At 51.3% G+C, this 16,672-nt stretch overlaps 1 protein-coding gene across 4 annotated transcripts in view; it reads right to left on the bottom strand.

Moving 5' to 3' along the window:
* Positions 1-3,844: 3,844 nt before the first annotated feature.
* The window catches only part of CAMTA2 (calmodulin binding transcription activator 2), a 60,202-nt gene continuing 47,374 nt past the window's right edge, over positions 3,845-16,672 (bottom strand). Inside the window, exons 12-24 of one of the 4 annotated variants that reach the window (XM_075261549.1) lie at positions 15,502-15,629; positions 10,471-10,652; positions 10,315-10,393; positions 9,660-9,936; positions 9,296-9,576; positions 8,965-9,149; positions 8,736-8,891; positions 8,431-8,650; positions 8,019-8,090; positions 6,471-6,491; positions 5,745-5,920; positions 5,556-5,630; positions 3,845-5,261 (exon numbers count right to left, since the gene is read on the bottom strand). In XM_075261549.1, the coding sequence (XP_075117650.1) occupies positions 5,198-5,261; positions 5,556-5,630; positions 5,745-5,920; positions 6,471-6,491; positions 8,019-8,090; positions 8,431-8,650; positions 8,736-8,891; positions 8,965-9,149; positions 9,296-9,576; positions 9,660-9,936; positions 10,315-10,393; positions 10,471-10,652; positions 15,502-15,629 (1,916 nt within the window). In that variant the 3' untranslated portion in view covers positions 3,845-5,197. The remainder of the gene's footprint in view (positions 5,262-5,555; positions 5,631-5,744; positions 5,921-6,470; positions 6,492-8,018; positions 8,091-8,430; positions 8,651-8,735; positions 8,892-8,964; positions 9,150-9,295; positions 9,577-9,659; positions 9,937-10,314; positions 10,394-10,470; positions 10,653-15,501; positions 15,630-16,672) is intronic. The other 3 variants (XM_075261550.1, XM_075261551.1, XM_075261552.1) reach the window with 3 other exon arrangements.

Here is a 16,672-nt window from a genome sequence, read left to right as displayed (position 1 = left end):
AAAATATAAAAAAACGAGGTAAAAAAAAAAGTAAAATTCTTCATATATTAATCTTCTGCAATATAACTTTCTGAGTAGAATCTGCGCAGGATCGGGAGGGATTCTTCACAGTCTGGAGGGGGGGGGGGGGAATAAATAAAAAACAGCCAAGTGAACGGAAAAACTTTCCTGACTTTTCAGCGATTTCTTTCTTTGCAGCTCTTGAATAGAATAAATTACAGCAAAAATAAAAATAAAAAATTACAAAACTACAAAAAAAAAAAAAAAATTCAGTTCTTGAATCAGAAAATCCCGCCCGACTGCGGGGAAATGTTCTTGGAAAATTGGAAGGATTAAACTTAGTAAGTGAAGGATAAGAAGACAAGACGACCCCGGGCCGACCTCTGACTGGGCGGAGTTTTACTTTCTCGCGGTCATTTTTTTTTCAGTGATTGTTCAGGTGTCGGGGGCTCAACAACCGCCCTGTACTGTACTGTAGGGAACACCGCCCGCCCTGTACTGTACTGTAGGGAACACCGCCCGCCCTGTACTGTAGGGAACCCCGCCCGCCCTGTACTGTACTGTAGGGAACCCCGCCCGCCCTGTACTGTACTGTAGGGAACACCGCCCGCCCTGTACTGTACTGTAGGGAACACCGCCCGCCCTGTACTGTACTGTAGGGAACACCGCCCGCCCTGTACTGTACTGTAGGGAACACCGCCCGCCCTGTACTGTACTGTAGGGAACACCGCCCGCCCTGTACTGTACTGTAGGGAACACCGCCCGCCCTGTACTGTACTGTAGGGAACACCGCCCGCCCTGTACTGTACTGTAGGGAACACCGCCCGCCCTGTACTGTACTGTAGGGAACACCACCGGCCCTGTATTGTACTGTAGGGAACACCGCCCGCCCTGTACTGTACTGTAGGGAACACCGCCCGCCCTGTACTGTACTGTAGGGAACACCGCCCGCCCTGTACTGTACTGTAGGGAACACCGCCCGCCCTGTACTGTACTGTAGGGAACACCGCCCGCCCTGTACTGTAGGGAACACCGCCCGCCCTGTACTGTACTGTAGGGAACACCGCCCGCCCTGTACTGTACTGTAGGGAACACCGCCCGCCCTGTACTGTACTGTAGGGAACACCGCCCGCCCTGTACTGTACTGTAGGGAACACCGCCCGCCCTGTACTGTACTGTAGGGAACACCGCCCGCCCTGTACTGTAGGGAACACCACCCGCCCTGTACTGTAGGGAACACCGCCCGCCCTGTACTGTACTGTAGGGAACACCGCCCGCCCTGTACTGTAGGGAACACCGCCCACCCTGTACTGTAGGGAACACCGCCCGCCCTGTACTGTACTGTAGGGAACACCACCCGCCCTGTATTGTACTGTAGGGAACACCGCCTGCCCTGTACTGTACGGAACACCGCCCGCCCTGTACTGTACTGTAGGGAACACCGCCCGCCCTGTACTGTACTGTAGGGAACACCGCCCGTCCTGTATTGTACTGTAGGGAACACCGCCCGCCCTGTACTGTACTGTAGGGAACACCACCTGCCCTGTACTGTAGGGAACACCGCCCGCCCTGTACTGTAGGGAACACCGCCCGCACTGTACTGTACTGTAGGGAACACCGCCCGTCCTGTATTGTACTGTAGGGAACACCGCCCGCACTGTACTGTAGGGAACACCGCCCGCCCTGTACTGTACTGTAGGGAACACCGCCCGTCCTGTATTGTACTGTAGGGAACACCGCCCGCACTGTACTGTACTGTAGGGAACACCGCCCGCCCTGTACTGTAGGGAACACCGCCCGCCCTCTACTGTACTGTAGGGAACACCGCCCGTCCTGTATTGTACTGTAGGGAACACCGCCCGCACTGTACTGTACTGTAGGGAACACCGCCCGCCCTGTACTGTACTGTAGGGAACACCGCCCGTCCTGTATTGTACTGTAGGGAACACCGCCCGCACTGTACTGTAGGGAACACCGCCCGCCCTGTACTGTACTGTAGGGAACACCGCCCGTCCTGTATTGTACTGTAGGGAACACCGCCCGCACTGTACTGTACTGTAGGGAACACCGCCCGCCCTGTACTGTAGGGAACACCGCCCGCCCTCTACTGTACTGTAGGGAACACCGCCCGTCCTGTATTGTACTGTAGGGAACACCGCCCGCACTGTACTGTACTGTAGGGAACACCGCCCGCCCTGTACTGTACTGTAGGGAACACCGCCCGTCCTGTATTGTACTGTAGGGAACACCGCCCGCACTGTACTGTACTGTAGGGAACACCGCCCGCACTGTACTGTACTGTAGGGAACACCGCCTGCCCTGTACTGTACTGTAGGGAACACCGCCCGCCCTGTACTGTACTGTAGGGAACACCGCCCGTCCTGTACTGTACTGTAGGGAACACCGCCCGTACTGTACTGTACGGAACACCGCCCGCCCTGTACTGTAGGGAACACCGCCCGCCCTGTACTGTACTGTAGGGAACACCGCCCGTCCTGTATTGTACTGTAGGGAACACCGCCCGTCCTGTACTGTACTGTAGGGAACACCGCCCGCCCTGTACTGTAGGGAACACCGCCCGCCCTGTACTGTACGGAACACCGCCCGTCCTGTATTGTACTGTAGGGAACACCGCCCGTCCTGTATTGTACTGTAGGGAACACCGCCCGCCCTATACTGTAGGGAACACCGCCCGTCCTGTATTGTACTGTAGGGAACACCGCCCGCACTGTACTGTACTGTAGGGAACACCGCCCGCCCTGTACTGTAGGGAACACCGCCCGCCCTGTACTGTACGGAACACCGCCCGTCCTGTATTGTACTGTAGGGAACACCGCCCGCACTGTACTGTACTTTAGGGAACACCGCCCGCCCTGTACTGTACTGTAGGGAACACCGCCCGTCCTGTATTGTACTGTAGGGAACACCGCCCGTCCTGTATTGTACTGTAGGGAACACCGCCCGCCCTATACTGTAGGGAACACCGCCCGCCCTGTACTGTACTGTAGGAAACACCGCCCGTCCTGTATTGTACTGTAGGGAACACCGCCCGCCCTATACTGTAGGGAACACCGCCCGCCCTGTACTGTACTGTAGGGAACACCGCCCGTCCTGTATTGTACTGTAGGGAACACCGCCCGCACTGTACTGTACTGTAGGGAACACCGCCCGCCCTGTACTGTAGGGAACACCGCCCGTCCTGTACTGTAGGGAACACCACCCGCCCTGTACTGTAGGGAACACCACCCGCCCTGTACTGTACTGTAGGGAACACCGTCCGCCCTATACTGTACTGTAGGGAACACCGCCCGCCCTGTACTGTAGGGAACACCGCTCGCCCTGTACTGTAGGGAACACCACCCGCCCTGTACTGTAGGGAACACCACCCGCCCTGTACTGTACTGTAGGGAACACCGTCCGCCCTATACTGTAGGGAACACCACCCGCCCTGTACTGTACTGGAGGGAACACCACCCGCCCTATACTGTACTGTAGGGAACACCGCCCGCCCTGTACTGTAGGGAACACCGCCCGTCCTGTATTGTACTGTAGGGAACACCGCCCGCCCTGTACTGTACTGGAGGGAACACCACCCGCCCTATACTGTACTGGAGGGAACACCGCCCGCCCTATACTGTACTGGAGGGAACACCGCCCGCCCTATACTGTACTGTAGGGAACACTGTCCGCCCTGTACTGTAGGGAACACCGCCCGCACTGTACTGTACTGTAGGGAACACCGCCCGCCCTATACTGTACTGTAGGGAACACCGCCCGCCCTGTACTGTACTGTAGGGAACACCACCCGCCCTATACTGTACTGTAGGGAACACCACCCGCCCTATACTGTACTGTAGGGAACACCACCCGCCCTGTACTGGAGGGAACACCGCCCGCCCTGTACTGTACTGTAGGGAACACCGCCCGCCCTGTACTGTAGGGAACACCGCCCACCCTGTACTGTACTGTAGGGAACACCACCCGCCCTGTACTGGAGGGAACACCGCCCGCCCTGTACTGTACTGTAGGGAACACCGCCCGCCCTATACTGTACTGGAGGGAACACCGCCCGCCCTATACTGTACTGGAGGGAACACCGCCCGCCCTGTACTGTACTGGAGGGAACACCACCGGCCCTGTATTGTACTGTAGGGAACACCGCCCACCCTATACTGTAGGGACCACCGCCCGCCCTGTAGTATAGGTAACACCACCCAAGGGGGACAGGGGAGGCGTCTGCAGGAGAGGGACAAGTCTGGCAATGGCGTTCTTCCCTCCCACATGTGTACGGGGGGTTGGCGGTAATATCTAACACGTATGTGCAGTTGTAGTGGATTTTATGACACTTGTAGAACAGTCTGCTCGTGGTCTTCTAACCCTGCCGTTATATTCAGCCCCCCCACCCCCTACAAATCTCGTCTCGTCTCTTTATTACCCCCCCAACCCTCTATACAACAGTGCGAAAATGTTACGGAAATACCAGAAATGTGCGAAATGCCAAACTGTGACTTCAAAGGCTCCGGTGGCGGCAACACGTGAGGTGCGAGGACGGCGGCGGGAGGGCAAAAATACCCAAAAACTAATAGTGCAATAGACTCTCCCCGGACCACCCTCAGGCGCCAGCCCGCTAACGTCTGCCTCGCGTGGAGCTCCCGGCCCCTCCCGCCCGCGCAGCCGCCCCACCGTATACAGGAGAAAGCCGTACAAAAACACGACAAAAACAGCAGAAAACGCGTGAAAAATAACCGTAAAAAAAGAGAATAATAATAAGGGGGAGGATATGAAAGTGCATGAAATGACGCCATAAATAATCAGCTGCCTGAGTGCAGATATATATATATATGTATATACACACAGCCCTATATATATATGTATATATTTATAGACGCATATATACACACGCACATAGCCATGGTGCACACAATACGTACAGCCACATGCAATGGCACCGCCCACCCCACCCCCACATATAGCTATATACGTGTACATAGGGGGCTCGGGGGCCGGCTCGTATACTGGGAGAGGACGTGCAGAAATAGATATTAACAGATTTATACAGCTTCTCTTATGTACATGTGCCCGCGTAGACTGCGGGGGGCGCTGCAGCCCATTAAGAGGTACGAGTGATGCCACAGTCACACATGAATATTTACACACACACACGTGGGGGGCGCACACGGCGCAGATCCTGCAGGGGTTAATTGGTCAGCCCCCTCTTCTGTAAACAGTCCAGATCCTGCGCCTGCTTCATCTCCTTCATCCTGCGGGGGGAGAGAGAATGACGAATATTAGTGGGGTGATCAGCTGACCGTCCGGGGGGTTGTCCTACACCCCCACTTGTCACCACGTTCCTGGGTCATGTGACCTGTTAGAGGCTCAGACCCATTAAGCTGAATGGGACTGAGCTGCAATACTAAGAACAGCCACTATACAGTGTGTGGCGCTGCAGCGGATCCCGGTACCAAATGTCAGACCTTCCCCCATCGTAAGACAAGCCATGGCCACCATACCATTCTGGAGAACCCCTTTAAGCTGGGCCCGGTCGTGTTCAGTACCTGTGACGGCAGCGACGGAGAAAGCGCATGATCTTGCGGGCGGCCTGGTCCTGCTTCTTTGTGAGAAACGACCCCCTAGGAGAGACGTGGGAGGAGTGAGGAGCGGAGGTGCACACGTGTTCTTAGCATGTCCACAGTAGGATAGCTATACATCATGTACACCTCCATATTATGGTGCCTGACACTTACTTCATGCGATGTTGCAGAGCGGGACCCCCACGGGCCCCCTCTCTGTAGCTGCGGTAACACTGCTGAATCAGGACGGCTGCCCGGCGGCTTTGCTGGAAGCGTTTCTGCTCGTAATAACTGCGGAACTTGGACTGGATCAGTATGGCCGCCTGCGTCATCTTCTTATACAGGGCGTACTGCGGAGAGAGGGAATATAGAAGAACAGGACGTCATACTCATCACTGACCACTAGAGGGCACCACCAATACATCATCTGCTCTCTCACTACTAGATGGCACCACTACCTAATACTGATCCTGACCACTAGATGGCACCACTACCTAATACTGATCCTGACCACTAGATGGCACCACTACCTAATACTGATCCTGACCACTAGATGGCACCACTACCTAATACTGATCCTGACCACTAGATGGCACCACTACCTAATACTGATCCTGACCACTAGATGGCACCACTACCTAATACTGATCCTGACCACTAGATGGCACCACTACCTAATACTGATCCTGACCACTAGATGGCACCACTACCTAATACTGATCCTGACCACTAGATGGCACCACTACCTAATACTGATCCTGACCACTAGATGGCACTGACATTACTTCATACATGTGAGCACTATCTGGACCAGTCTCCTCACTGGGTGGAGCAGGCAGAGTCCGCCCGGCCCAATCCATGTACCCCAATCACTGGGATTAGCACAGAATAGGATTTTACCTTCAGAGCAATCCACGTCAGCTTGTAAGAGAAGAAGGCTTAGATTAGAGAAACATGTGAACTCCAGGGTAACACAGGTCATGTGACATGTATGTCCTACAGCAGCTACTAGCCATCACATGTCAGGGTCAGACAATAGTATTCTCTATCACATGTCAGGGTCAGACAATAGTATTCTCTATCACATGTCAGGGTCAGACAATAGCATTCTCTATCACATGTCAGGGTCAGACAATAGCATTCTCTATCACATGTCAGGGTCAGACAATAGCATTCTCTATCACATGTCAGGGTCAGACAATAGCATTCTCTATCACATGTCAGGGTCAGACAATAGCATTCTCTATCACATGTCAGGGTCAGACAATAGCATTCTCTATCACATGTCAGGGTCAGACAATAGCATTCTCTATCACATGTCAGGGGCAGACAATCGTATTCTCTATCACGTCAGGGTCAGACAATAGTATTCTCTATCACATGTCAGGGTCAGACAATAGCATTCTCTATCACATGTCAGGGTCAGACAATCGCATTCTCTATCACATGTCAGGGTCAGACAATAGCATTCTCTATCACATGTCAGGGTCAGACAATCGTATTCTCTATCACATGTCAGGGTCAGACAATAGTATTCTCTATCACATGTCAGGGTCAGACAATAGCATTCTCTCTCACATGTCAGGGTCAGACAATCGTATTCTCTATCACATATCAGGGTCAGACAATAGTATTCTCTATCACATGTCAGGGTCAGACAATAGTATTCTCTATCACATGTCAGGCTCAGACAATCGTATTCTCTATCACGTCAAGGTCAGACAATAGTATTCTCTATCACATGTCAGGATCAGACAATAGCATTCTCTATCACATGTCAGGGTCAGACAATCGTATTCTCTATCACATGTCAGGGTCAGACAATAGTATTCTCTATCACATGTCAGGGTCAGACAATAGTATTCTCTATCACATATCAGAGTCAGACAATAGTATTCTCTATCACATATCAGAGTCAGACAATCGTATTCTCTATCACATATCAGAGTCAGACAATAGCATTCTCTATCACATGTCTGTCAGACAATAGCATTCTCTATCACATGTCAGGATCAGACAATAGCATTCTCTATCACATGTCAGGATCAGACAATAGCATTCTCTATCACATGTCAGTCAGACATCATTCTCTATCACATATCAGAGTCAGACAATAGTATTCTCTATCACGTCAGAGTCAAACAATATCATTCTCTATCACATATCCGAGTCAGACAGCATTCTGCTATTAATGACAGAATATGACATCATTTCCATCACGTGTCACAGTCATGTCACCATTCCAGACAATGGTTGACTATTCCCCCACCACATACCGGCGTCATACTGGCTCTATTGCCTCCATCAAATGTCAGCGTCATTTTAGGCCCAGAAAATGTCACATTCCTGTCTTCTGTTCTGTCTCACCCCGGCCAATGACATGGTATAGTCCAGTGATCATCCCCAGGGTACCCATGATGTGATGGTATGGGCTGAGAGGACAATTACCTGCTTGTATTTCCGGTAGCAGCGCTGTATGACGGCGGCCGCCAAGTCCTGCTGTTCCTTTAGTCGGCGTCCCTGGATGGAAAATAAAGATGGATGACATAATACAAGCAGATGGGAAATCATCATCGGGGGTAGAAGAGCAGTACACACGTTTCTGCTGAGTGGTAGCTGGGGCTTATGTACATCAGCTGTGGCCCCGCCCCCGAGGAGCATATACTAGTGAGTTATATGGAGCACCTATCCTGGTGTCAGGTTCCCTTTAAGGGTGGACGATTTTGACATGTAGTCCCAGGCATCCTTAAAGGGAATGTCCAGCTAACAGAATCACTACAGTGAGACACTACCAGATGCACATGACAACAGAAGGCTGCAGGAGGCGCTCTAGGCCATACAACCTGCCGTGATGCTTCACCTTGTACTTGCGGAAGGCTGTCTGGATGACCCGCGCTGCCTCATACAGTTCCCGCTGCTCATGGTCAGACAGAGTCAGGAGGGCAAATTCACTTTCCATGCGTCCGCTACTTGAGGCACTGAGGAACTCGGACCAACGGGCGGCACCAGGAGGATCGAACCTCTCAAAGGAGATCTCGCCCAGAGGAGGGGGCGTTGTGGGGGAGGGTGGCGCCTCAGACCTAGAAATGACAAGGAGTAGACATGGTGAGCCACCGGACAGTGAGCTCGCAGCACCCTACAGACTTGGGAGTGCGAGCTGTATACCTGGTCACTTTGACACGGAGCCCCTCCACAGATCGCCTATTCACTCGCTTGATGCGCTGCCCGTATCCTCCGATCTCTGACGCCAGGCTGCTGCCATCCTCTCCGGGGTTCATCTGGGCAAAGCGAGCCAAAGCCCGAGCGGCACGCATGCCCTCACTGTGTGTACAAATGTGTATTAGCCAAACACTAGTGCACCCCCTGTACACACATAGGAGGGGGCTGTACTGACCCGTGTGGGGGTAACCCCGGCATCTGGTCGGCTGTGTCCAGGTAGCTGGCTAGCCACGCCATGGTCTTGCTGAGATTCCCGGACCTCTCTCGGAGGGCTGTGGAGTCGGACGCTGTGAAGTCGTCCTGCTTGATGCGCTCTGGGGTGGCTTCTATGATCTGTTCTGCGAGGGTAACCATATCAACCTGGGACAGAGCAGAGTGAGGGCGACAGAGGAAGGATGTGAGAAAAGGGGGTGCAGGACACAAAAACGGGGGGATGGGGAGAAAGGCCTAAACTACAGCGACAAAGAAAGAGAGGCGGCAATGCAAGCGGGGGAGGGGCACATTACCTGCAGGTAGTTGTGGTTCTCCGTGTCCTCCTGGTACTCAAGGAGATCGGCTTCGTCTACTCTGGGAGAGCCCAGGTAGGGGACTTGTTCTGCTGGGTCCTCCAGCTCCCAGGAGGCGGCCCCCAATAATCGGGAATTGGGGGAGGTCACTACTGGGGTGTCTTGGCTGCTTTCTGGGCTGCAGTCAGGTGAGCCACGTAAGGCCGAGCTACTGGAATAGGCCGAGGTCACCGAGACAGACCCGTCCGAGACTTCTGAGGGAGATGGAAGGCTGCTGAGACCTGCAGAATATCACACCCGTCAGCGCCAGAGCTTACCACCTGCCCAGGTTCAGACCCACGGGGTTACTCCGCGCTGACATTACCGGTATCTGCGCTGGTGGATAGCGGAGACAGTCCTCGGCTGATCTCCTGGCTCCCCATCAGAGAATGCCAGCTGGACTGATGTAAGTCCGTGAAGTTTCCCTGCGCCATCTCCTGCCGCTGCATCTCTTCTAGGGTAGACGCCAGTTTCACATGACCTCGTGATCGAGCAACGCCCAGAGGAAGACGACCCAGAGAATCCGGTATGGAGAGGGCTCTGCAGTCCCAGCGGAAGAGGAGCGTGGCAGCCTCAGTGTGTCCCAGAGCGCAGGCCCACATCTACAGACGAATCGTGGCAGGTAAGTGCGAGGCATAGGAACAAGACAATATGGGTGACATCACAGGCCACCATGAAGAGTAGTGCAGGTAATGGCGTCAGGAGGTAATGACGTCACAGGGTGATGGCGTCATAGGGTGATGGTGTCAGGAAGTGATGGTGTCACAGGGTGATGGTGTCAGGAGGTGATGGCGTCATAGGGTGATGGCATTAGGAGGTGATGGCGTCAGGGGGTGATGGTGTCACAGGTTGATAGCGTCAGGAGGACGCACCAGGTGGAAACAGCTCATCTCAGGCACAGACCTCAGCCAATGTGATCGCAGACCACAACAGTCCTGGCCAGGAGGACATGACACCAGGCACTAGTATCAGGTACTCACCAGGGGCGTGCAGGAGAAGTGATCGACATTCAGAGGGTCCACTTCCAATTCCACAGCCAAGCTCTGAGAGTGGAGGCTCCTGTAGACACAATGGCATGGAATAAACATCTGACATCTCTGGGTGTTGTCCTTCCGGGGTCTGACACCGCCACTCACCTCCATTGTATCAGGGTCTCGATAAGTCGGGCATAGCCCTGAGCCGCGGCCAGATGTAGCAGAGTCATCCCGCGGAAACTCATCTCATGTGCCAGAAGGTCTGATGTCACCCAGCAGGTCTGTGACATCATCTTCTCACATACCGCAACCAGACGAGCTTCAAAGGTGTCGGATGCGGACACCTAAAATAGCAGGAAAATTAGGATCTACTGACAACCTACCCACAGACATGAAACATGTATACAGAAAAGAAGCTGGTGGATCCAGTATTATCATAGTTATCCGGGAGTGGTGAATCCAGTGTGATCACTGAGAAGAGACTGAAGCTGTTGGATCTAGTGTTATAGATAGGAGTTTATGGTGGATCTACTGTGAGAGGCTAATCTAGTGTTATCACAAAGAAAAGAGTCTGGGGATCTATTATTATCATAGAAAAGATACAGAATCTGAGGGATCTAGTGATATCACAGAGCAAATACAGAATCTAAGGGATCTAGTACTATCACAAAGTGGATACAGAATGTGAGGGATCTAGTGTTATCTCAGAGCAGGTACAGAGTCTGAGGGATCCAGTGTTATAGATAGGACCTTATGGTGAGAGGCTAATCTAGTGTTATCACAAAGAGTCTGGGGAATCCATTATTATCATAGAAAAGATACAGAATCTGAGGGATCTAGTGATATCACAGAGCAAATACAGAATCTAAGGGATCTAGTATTATCACAAAGTGGACACAGAATCTGAGGGATCTAATGTTATCTCAGAGCAGGTACAGAGTCTGAGGGATCCAGTATTATACTAGAGCAGGTACAGTCTGAGGGATCTAGTGTAATCCCAGAGCAGGTGCAGAGTCTGAGGGATCTAGTATTATCTCAGAGCAGGTACAGAGTCTGAGGGATCAAGTGTTATCCCAGAGCAGATACAGTCTGAGGGATCTAGTGTTATCTCAGAGCAGGTACAGAGTCTGAGGGATCTAGTGTAATCCCAGAGCAGGTGCAGAGTCTGAGGGATCTAGTATTATCTCAGAGCAGGTACAGAGTCTGAGGGATCTAGTGTTATCTCAGAGCAGGTACAGAGTCTGAGGGATCAAGTGTTATCCCAGAGCAGATACAGTCTGAGGGATCTAGTGTTATCTCAGAGCAGGTACAGAGTCTGAGGGATCTAGTGTAATCCCAGAGCAGGTGCAGAGTCTGAGGGATCTAGTATTATCTCAGAGCAGGTACAGAGTCTGAGGGATCTAGTGTTATCTCAGAGCAGGTACAGAGTCTGAGGGATCAAGTGTTATCCCAGAGCAGATACAGTCTGAGGGGTATATTGTTATCTCAGAGCAGGTACAGAGTCTGAGGGATCTAGTGTAATCCCAGAGCAGGTGCAGAGTCTGAGGGATCTAGTATTATCTCAGAGCAGGTACAGAGTCTGAGGGATCTAGTGTTATCTCAGAGCAGGTACAGAGTCTGAGGAATCAAGTGTTATCCCAGAGCAGATACAGTCTGAGGGATCTAGTGTTATCTCAGAGCAGGTACAGAGTCTGGGGGATCTAGTGTTGTCTCAGAGCAGGTACAGAGTCTGAGGGATCTAGTATTATCTCAGAGCAGGTACAGAGTCTGAGGGATCAAGTGTTATCCCAGAGCAGGTACAGAGTCTGAGGGATCTAGTGTTATCTCAGAGCAGGTATAGAGTCTGAGGGATACAGTATTATACTAGAACAGGTACAGTCTGAGGGATCTTGTATTATCTCAGAGCAGGTACAGAGTCTGAGGGATCTAGTGTTATCTCAGAGCAGGTACAGAGTCTGAGGGATCTAGTGTTATCTCAGAGCAGGTACAGAATCTGAGGGATCCAGTATTACACTAGAACAGGTACAGTCTGAGGGATCTAGTGTTATCTCAGAGCAGGTACAGAGTCTGAGGGATCCAGTATTATCTCAGAGCAGGTACAGTCTGAGGGATCTAGTATTATCTCAGAGCAGGTACAGAGTCTGATGGATCCAGTATTATCTCAGAGCAGATACAGAGTCTGAGGGATCAAGTGTTATCCCAGAGCAGGTACTGAGTCTGAGGGATCTAGTGTTATCTCAGAGCAGGTACAGTCTGAGGGATCTAGTATTATCTCAGAGCAGGTACAGAGTCTGAGGGATCCAGTATTATCTCAGAGCAGGTACAGAGTCTGAGGGATCCAGTATTATCTCAGAGCAGATACAGAGTCTGAGGGATCAAGTGTTATCCCAGAGCAGGTACAGAGTCTGAGGGATCTAGTGTTATCTCACAGCAGGTAAAGAGTCTGAGGGATCCAGTATTATCTCAGAGCAGGTACAGAGTCTGAGGGATCTAGTGTTATCTCAGAGCAGATACAGTCTGAGGGATCTAGTGTTATCTCAGAGCAGGTACAGAGTCTGAGGGATCTAGTGTTATCTCACAGCAGGTAAAGAGTCTGAGGGATCCAGTATTATCTCAGAGCAGGTACAGAGTCTGAGGGATCTAGTATTATCTCAGAGAAGGTACAGTCTGAGGGATCTAGTATTATCTCACAGCAGATACAGTCTGAGGGATCTAGTATTATACTAGAGCAGGTACAGTCCGAGGGATCTAGTATTATCTCAGAGAAGGTACAGTCTGAGGGATCTAGTGTTATCTCACAGCAGATACAGAGTCTGAGGGATCCACTATTATACTAGAGCAGGTACAGTCCGAGGGATCTAGCAGGAGTGGCAGTAAGTTGATCAGGGCTGAGGGGTCCCTGTGTTGTCTCCGGAGAGGCAGACGTAGATATGGATCCCCCCCCCCCCCAGGGAATACAAAGCTGACACCCCCCTCACCCTCCGAACAGACGTGGTGGAAAATATTGTCTGTAACTTAAGAAGCTTATAATCCACTTAGTAAATCTCATGTGACGTCTAATGGAAATTTAAACAGACGGTTCATCCCCCTCCCCACGAGCCAGAAACGTAGTGACAACCACAACAAGTCTGTGCAAGGGGGAGGCCAAGAAAGCAAGGTGTGAATATGGGGCGAATACAGGAGCCAGATTATAAGAAGGAAGGGTATATAACAGACAGGTGGAAGGAGGGGTATATAACAGATAGGTATACAGACAGGTGGAAGGAAGGGTATATAACAGACAGGTATACAGACAGGTGGAAGGAAGGGTATATAACAGACAGGTATACAGACAGGTGGAAGGAAGGGTATATAACAGATAGGTATACAGACAGGTGGAAGGAAGGGTATATAACAGACAGGTATACAGACAGGTGGAAGGAAGGGTATATAACAGACAGGTATACGGACAGGTGGGAGGAAGGGTATATAACAGACAGGTATACAGACAGGTGGAAGGAAGGGTATATAACAGACAGGTATACAGACAGGTGGAAGGAAGGGTATATAACAGACAGGTATACCGACAGGTGGGAGGAAGGGTATATAACAGACAGGTATACCGACAGGTGGGAGGAAGGGTATATAACAGACAGGTATACGGACAGGTGGGAGGAAGGGTATATAACAGACAGGTATACAGACAGGTGGGAGGAAGGGTATATAACAGACAGGTATACAGACAGGTGGGAGGAAGGGTATATAACAGACAGGTATACGGACAGGTGGGAGGAAGGGTATATAACAGACAGGTATACAGACAGGTGGAAGGAAGGGTATATAACAGACAGGTATACAGACAGGTGGAAGGAAGGGTATATAACAGACAGGTATACAGACAGGTGGAAGGAAGGGTATATAATAGACAGGTATACCGACAGGTGGAAGGAAGGGTATATAACAGACAGGTATACGGACAGGTGGGAGGAAGGGTATATAACAGACAGGTATACGGACAGGTGGGAGGAAAGGTATATAACAGACAGGTGGAAGGAGAGGTATATAACAGACAGGTATACAGACAGGTGGAAGGAGGGGTATATAACAGACAGGTGGAAGGAGGGGTATATAACAGACAGGTATACAGACAGGTGGGTGGATGAGTATATACAGAGACAGGAATATATACAGGTAGAGAGATGAATATATACACAGACAGGTATATATACAGGTGGTGAGATGAGTATACACACAGACAGGTATATATACAGGTGGGGAGATGAGTATATACACAGACAGGTATATATACAGGTGGGGAGATGAGTATATACAGAGACAGGTATATATACAGGTAGAGAGATGAGTATATACACAGGTATATATACAGGTAGAGAGATGAGTATATACACAGACAGGAATATATACAGGTAGAGAGATGAGTATATACACAGACAGGTATATATACAGGTAGAGAGATGAGTATATACACAGGTATATATACCGGTAGAGAGATGAGTATATACACAGACAGGTATATATACAGGTAGAGAGATGAGTATATACACAGACAGGTATATATACAGGTAGAGAGATGAGTATATACACAGACAGGTATACACACAGGAGATGGGATGAGTATATACGTAGAAAGGTATATAGACAGGTGATGAGTATATACATAGAGAGGTATACAGGTGATGAGTATATACACAGACAGGTATATATACAGGTGATGAGTATATACATAGAGAGGTATACAGGTGATGAGTATATACACAGACAGGTATATATACAGGTGAGGAGTATATACATAGAGAGGTATACAGGTGATGAGTATATACATAGAGAGGTATACAGGTGATGAGTATATACACAGACAGGTATATATACAGGTGATGAGTATATACACAGACAGGTATATATACAGGTGATGAGTATATACACAGACAGGTATATATACAGGTGATGAGTATATACATAGAGAGGTATACAGGTGATGAGTATATACACAGACAGGTATATATACAGGTGAGGAGTATATACATAGAGAGGTATACAGGTGATGAGTATATACATAGAGAGGTATACAGGTGATGAATATATACACAGACAGGTATATATACAGGTGATGAGTATATACACAGACAGGTATATATACAGGTGATGAGTATACACACAGGTGGGGGGACATATATTTGTAGAGAGGGCACTAACCTGCGTGTCTCCGGTGCGGGGGCCGCCCTGTGGTGCTGCCGGTGGCTGGTGCTGCCCAGAGCTCATATCAGCCATACGACGTTCCATTTGCTCCAGGCGCTCCAGTATAGACATCCTGAACTGATTGTCTGCGGAGAGAAGACGTCTATAAGTGACTGTATACAGGTGTATACTCACTGCAACCACTGAGAGCCTGCCGTCTCCTGCCCCTCACTGCCCACCCATAGTCCATTCAGCGCCTGCCGTCTCCTGCCCCTCACTGCCCACCCATAGTCCATTCAGCGCCTGCCGTCTCGTGCCCCTCGCTGCCCACCCATAGTCCATTCAGCGCCTGCCACCTTGTGCCCCTCACTGCCCACCCATAGTCCATTCAGCGCCTGCCACCTTGTGCCCCTCACTGCCCACCCACAGTCCATTCAGCGCCTGCCACCTTGTGCTCCTCACTGCCCATCCATAGTCCATTCAGCGCCTGCCGTCTCGTGCCCCTCGCTGCCCACCCACAGTCTCTTCAGCGCCTGCCATCTCGTGCCCCTCACTGCCCACCCATAGTCCATTCAAAGCCTGCCATCTCGTGCCCCTCGCTGCCCACCCATAGTCCCTTCAGCGCCTGCCATCTCGTGCCCCTCACTGCCCACCCATAGTCCCTTCAGCGCCTGCCATCTCGTGCCCCTCGCTGCCCACCCATAGTCCATTCAGCGACTGCCATCTCGTGCCCCTCACTGCCCACCCATAGTCCATTCAGCGCCTGCCATCTCGTGCCCCTCGCTGCCCACCCATAGTCCCTTCAGCGCCTGCCATCTCGTGCCCCTCACTGCCCACCCATAGTCCATTCAGCGACTGCCATCTCGTGCCCCTCACTGCCCACCCATAGTCCATTCAGCGCCTGCCATCTCGTGCCCCTCACTGCCCACCCATAGTCCATTCAGCGCCTGCCATCTCGTGCCCCTCGCTGCCCACCCATAGTCCATTCAGCGCCTGCCACCTTGTAGTCATCGGTGTGATGGCATCAATGTATATAATTGCCCATATTCCCATTACACCCCCCACAACTTGTGGCCCCTGTAGTGAGTTGCGGCGCGGCCCCTCCCCTACCTTCATGTCATGCACACCAGCAGTCTAATCCTTCCCAGCATCCTCCTGTGCGGCCCCCAGGATCCCCCTGTTCGGCAGA

Source organism: Leptodactylus fuscus, unplaced genomic scaffold, assembly GCF_031893055.1.
Source record: "Leptodactylus fuscus isolate aLepFus1 unplaced genomic scaffold, aLepFus1.hap2 HAP2_SCAFFOLD_197, whole genome shotgun sequence".
In the NCBI taxonomy this organism is placed as follows: domain Eukaryota; kingdom Metazoa; phylum Chordata; class Amphibia; order Anura; family Leptodactylidae; genus Leptodactylus; species Leptodactylus fuscus.
Note: the sequence above shows the minus strand (reverse complement) of the source record. Positions and strands in the feature narration are given on the sequence as shown.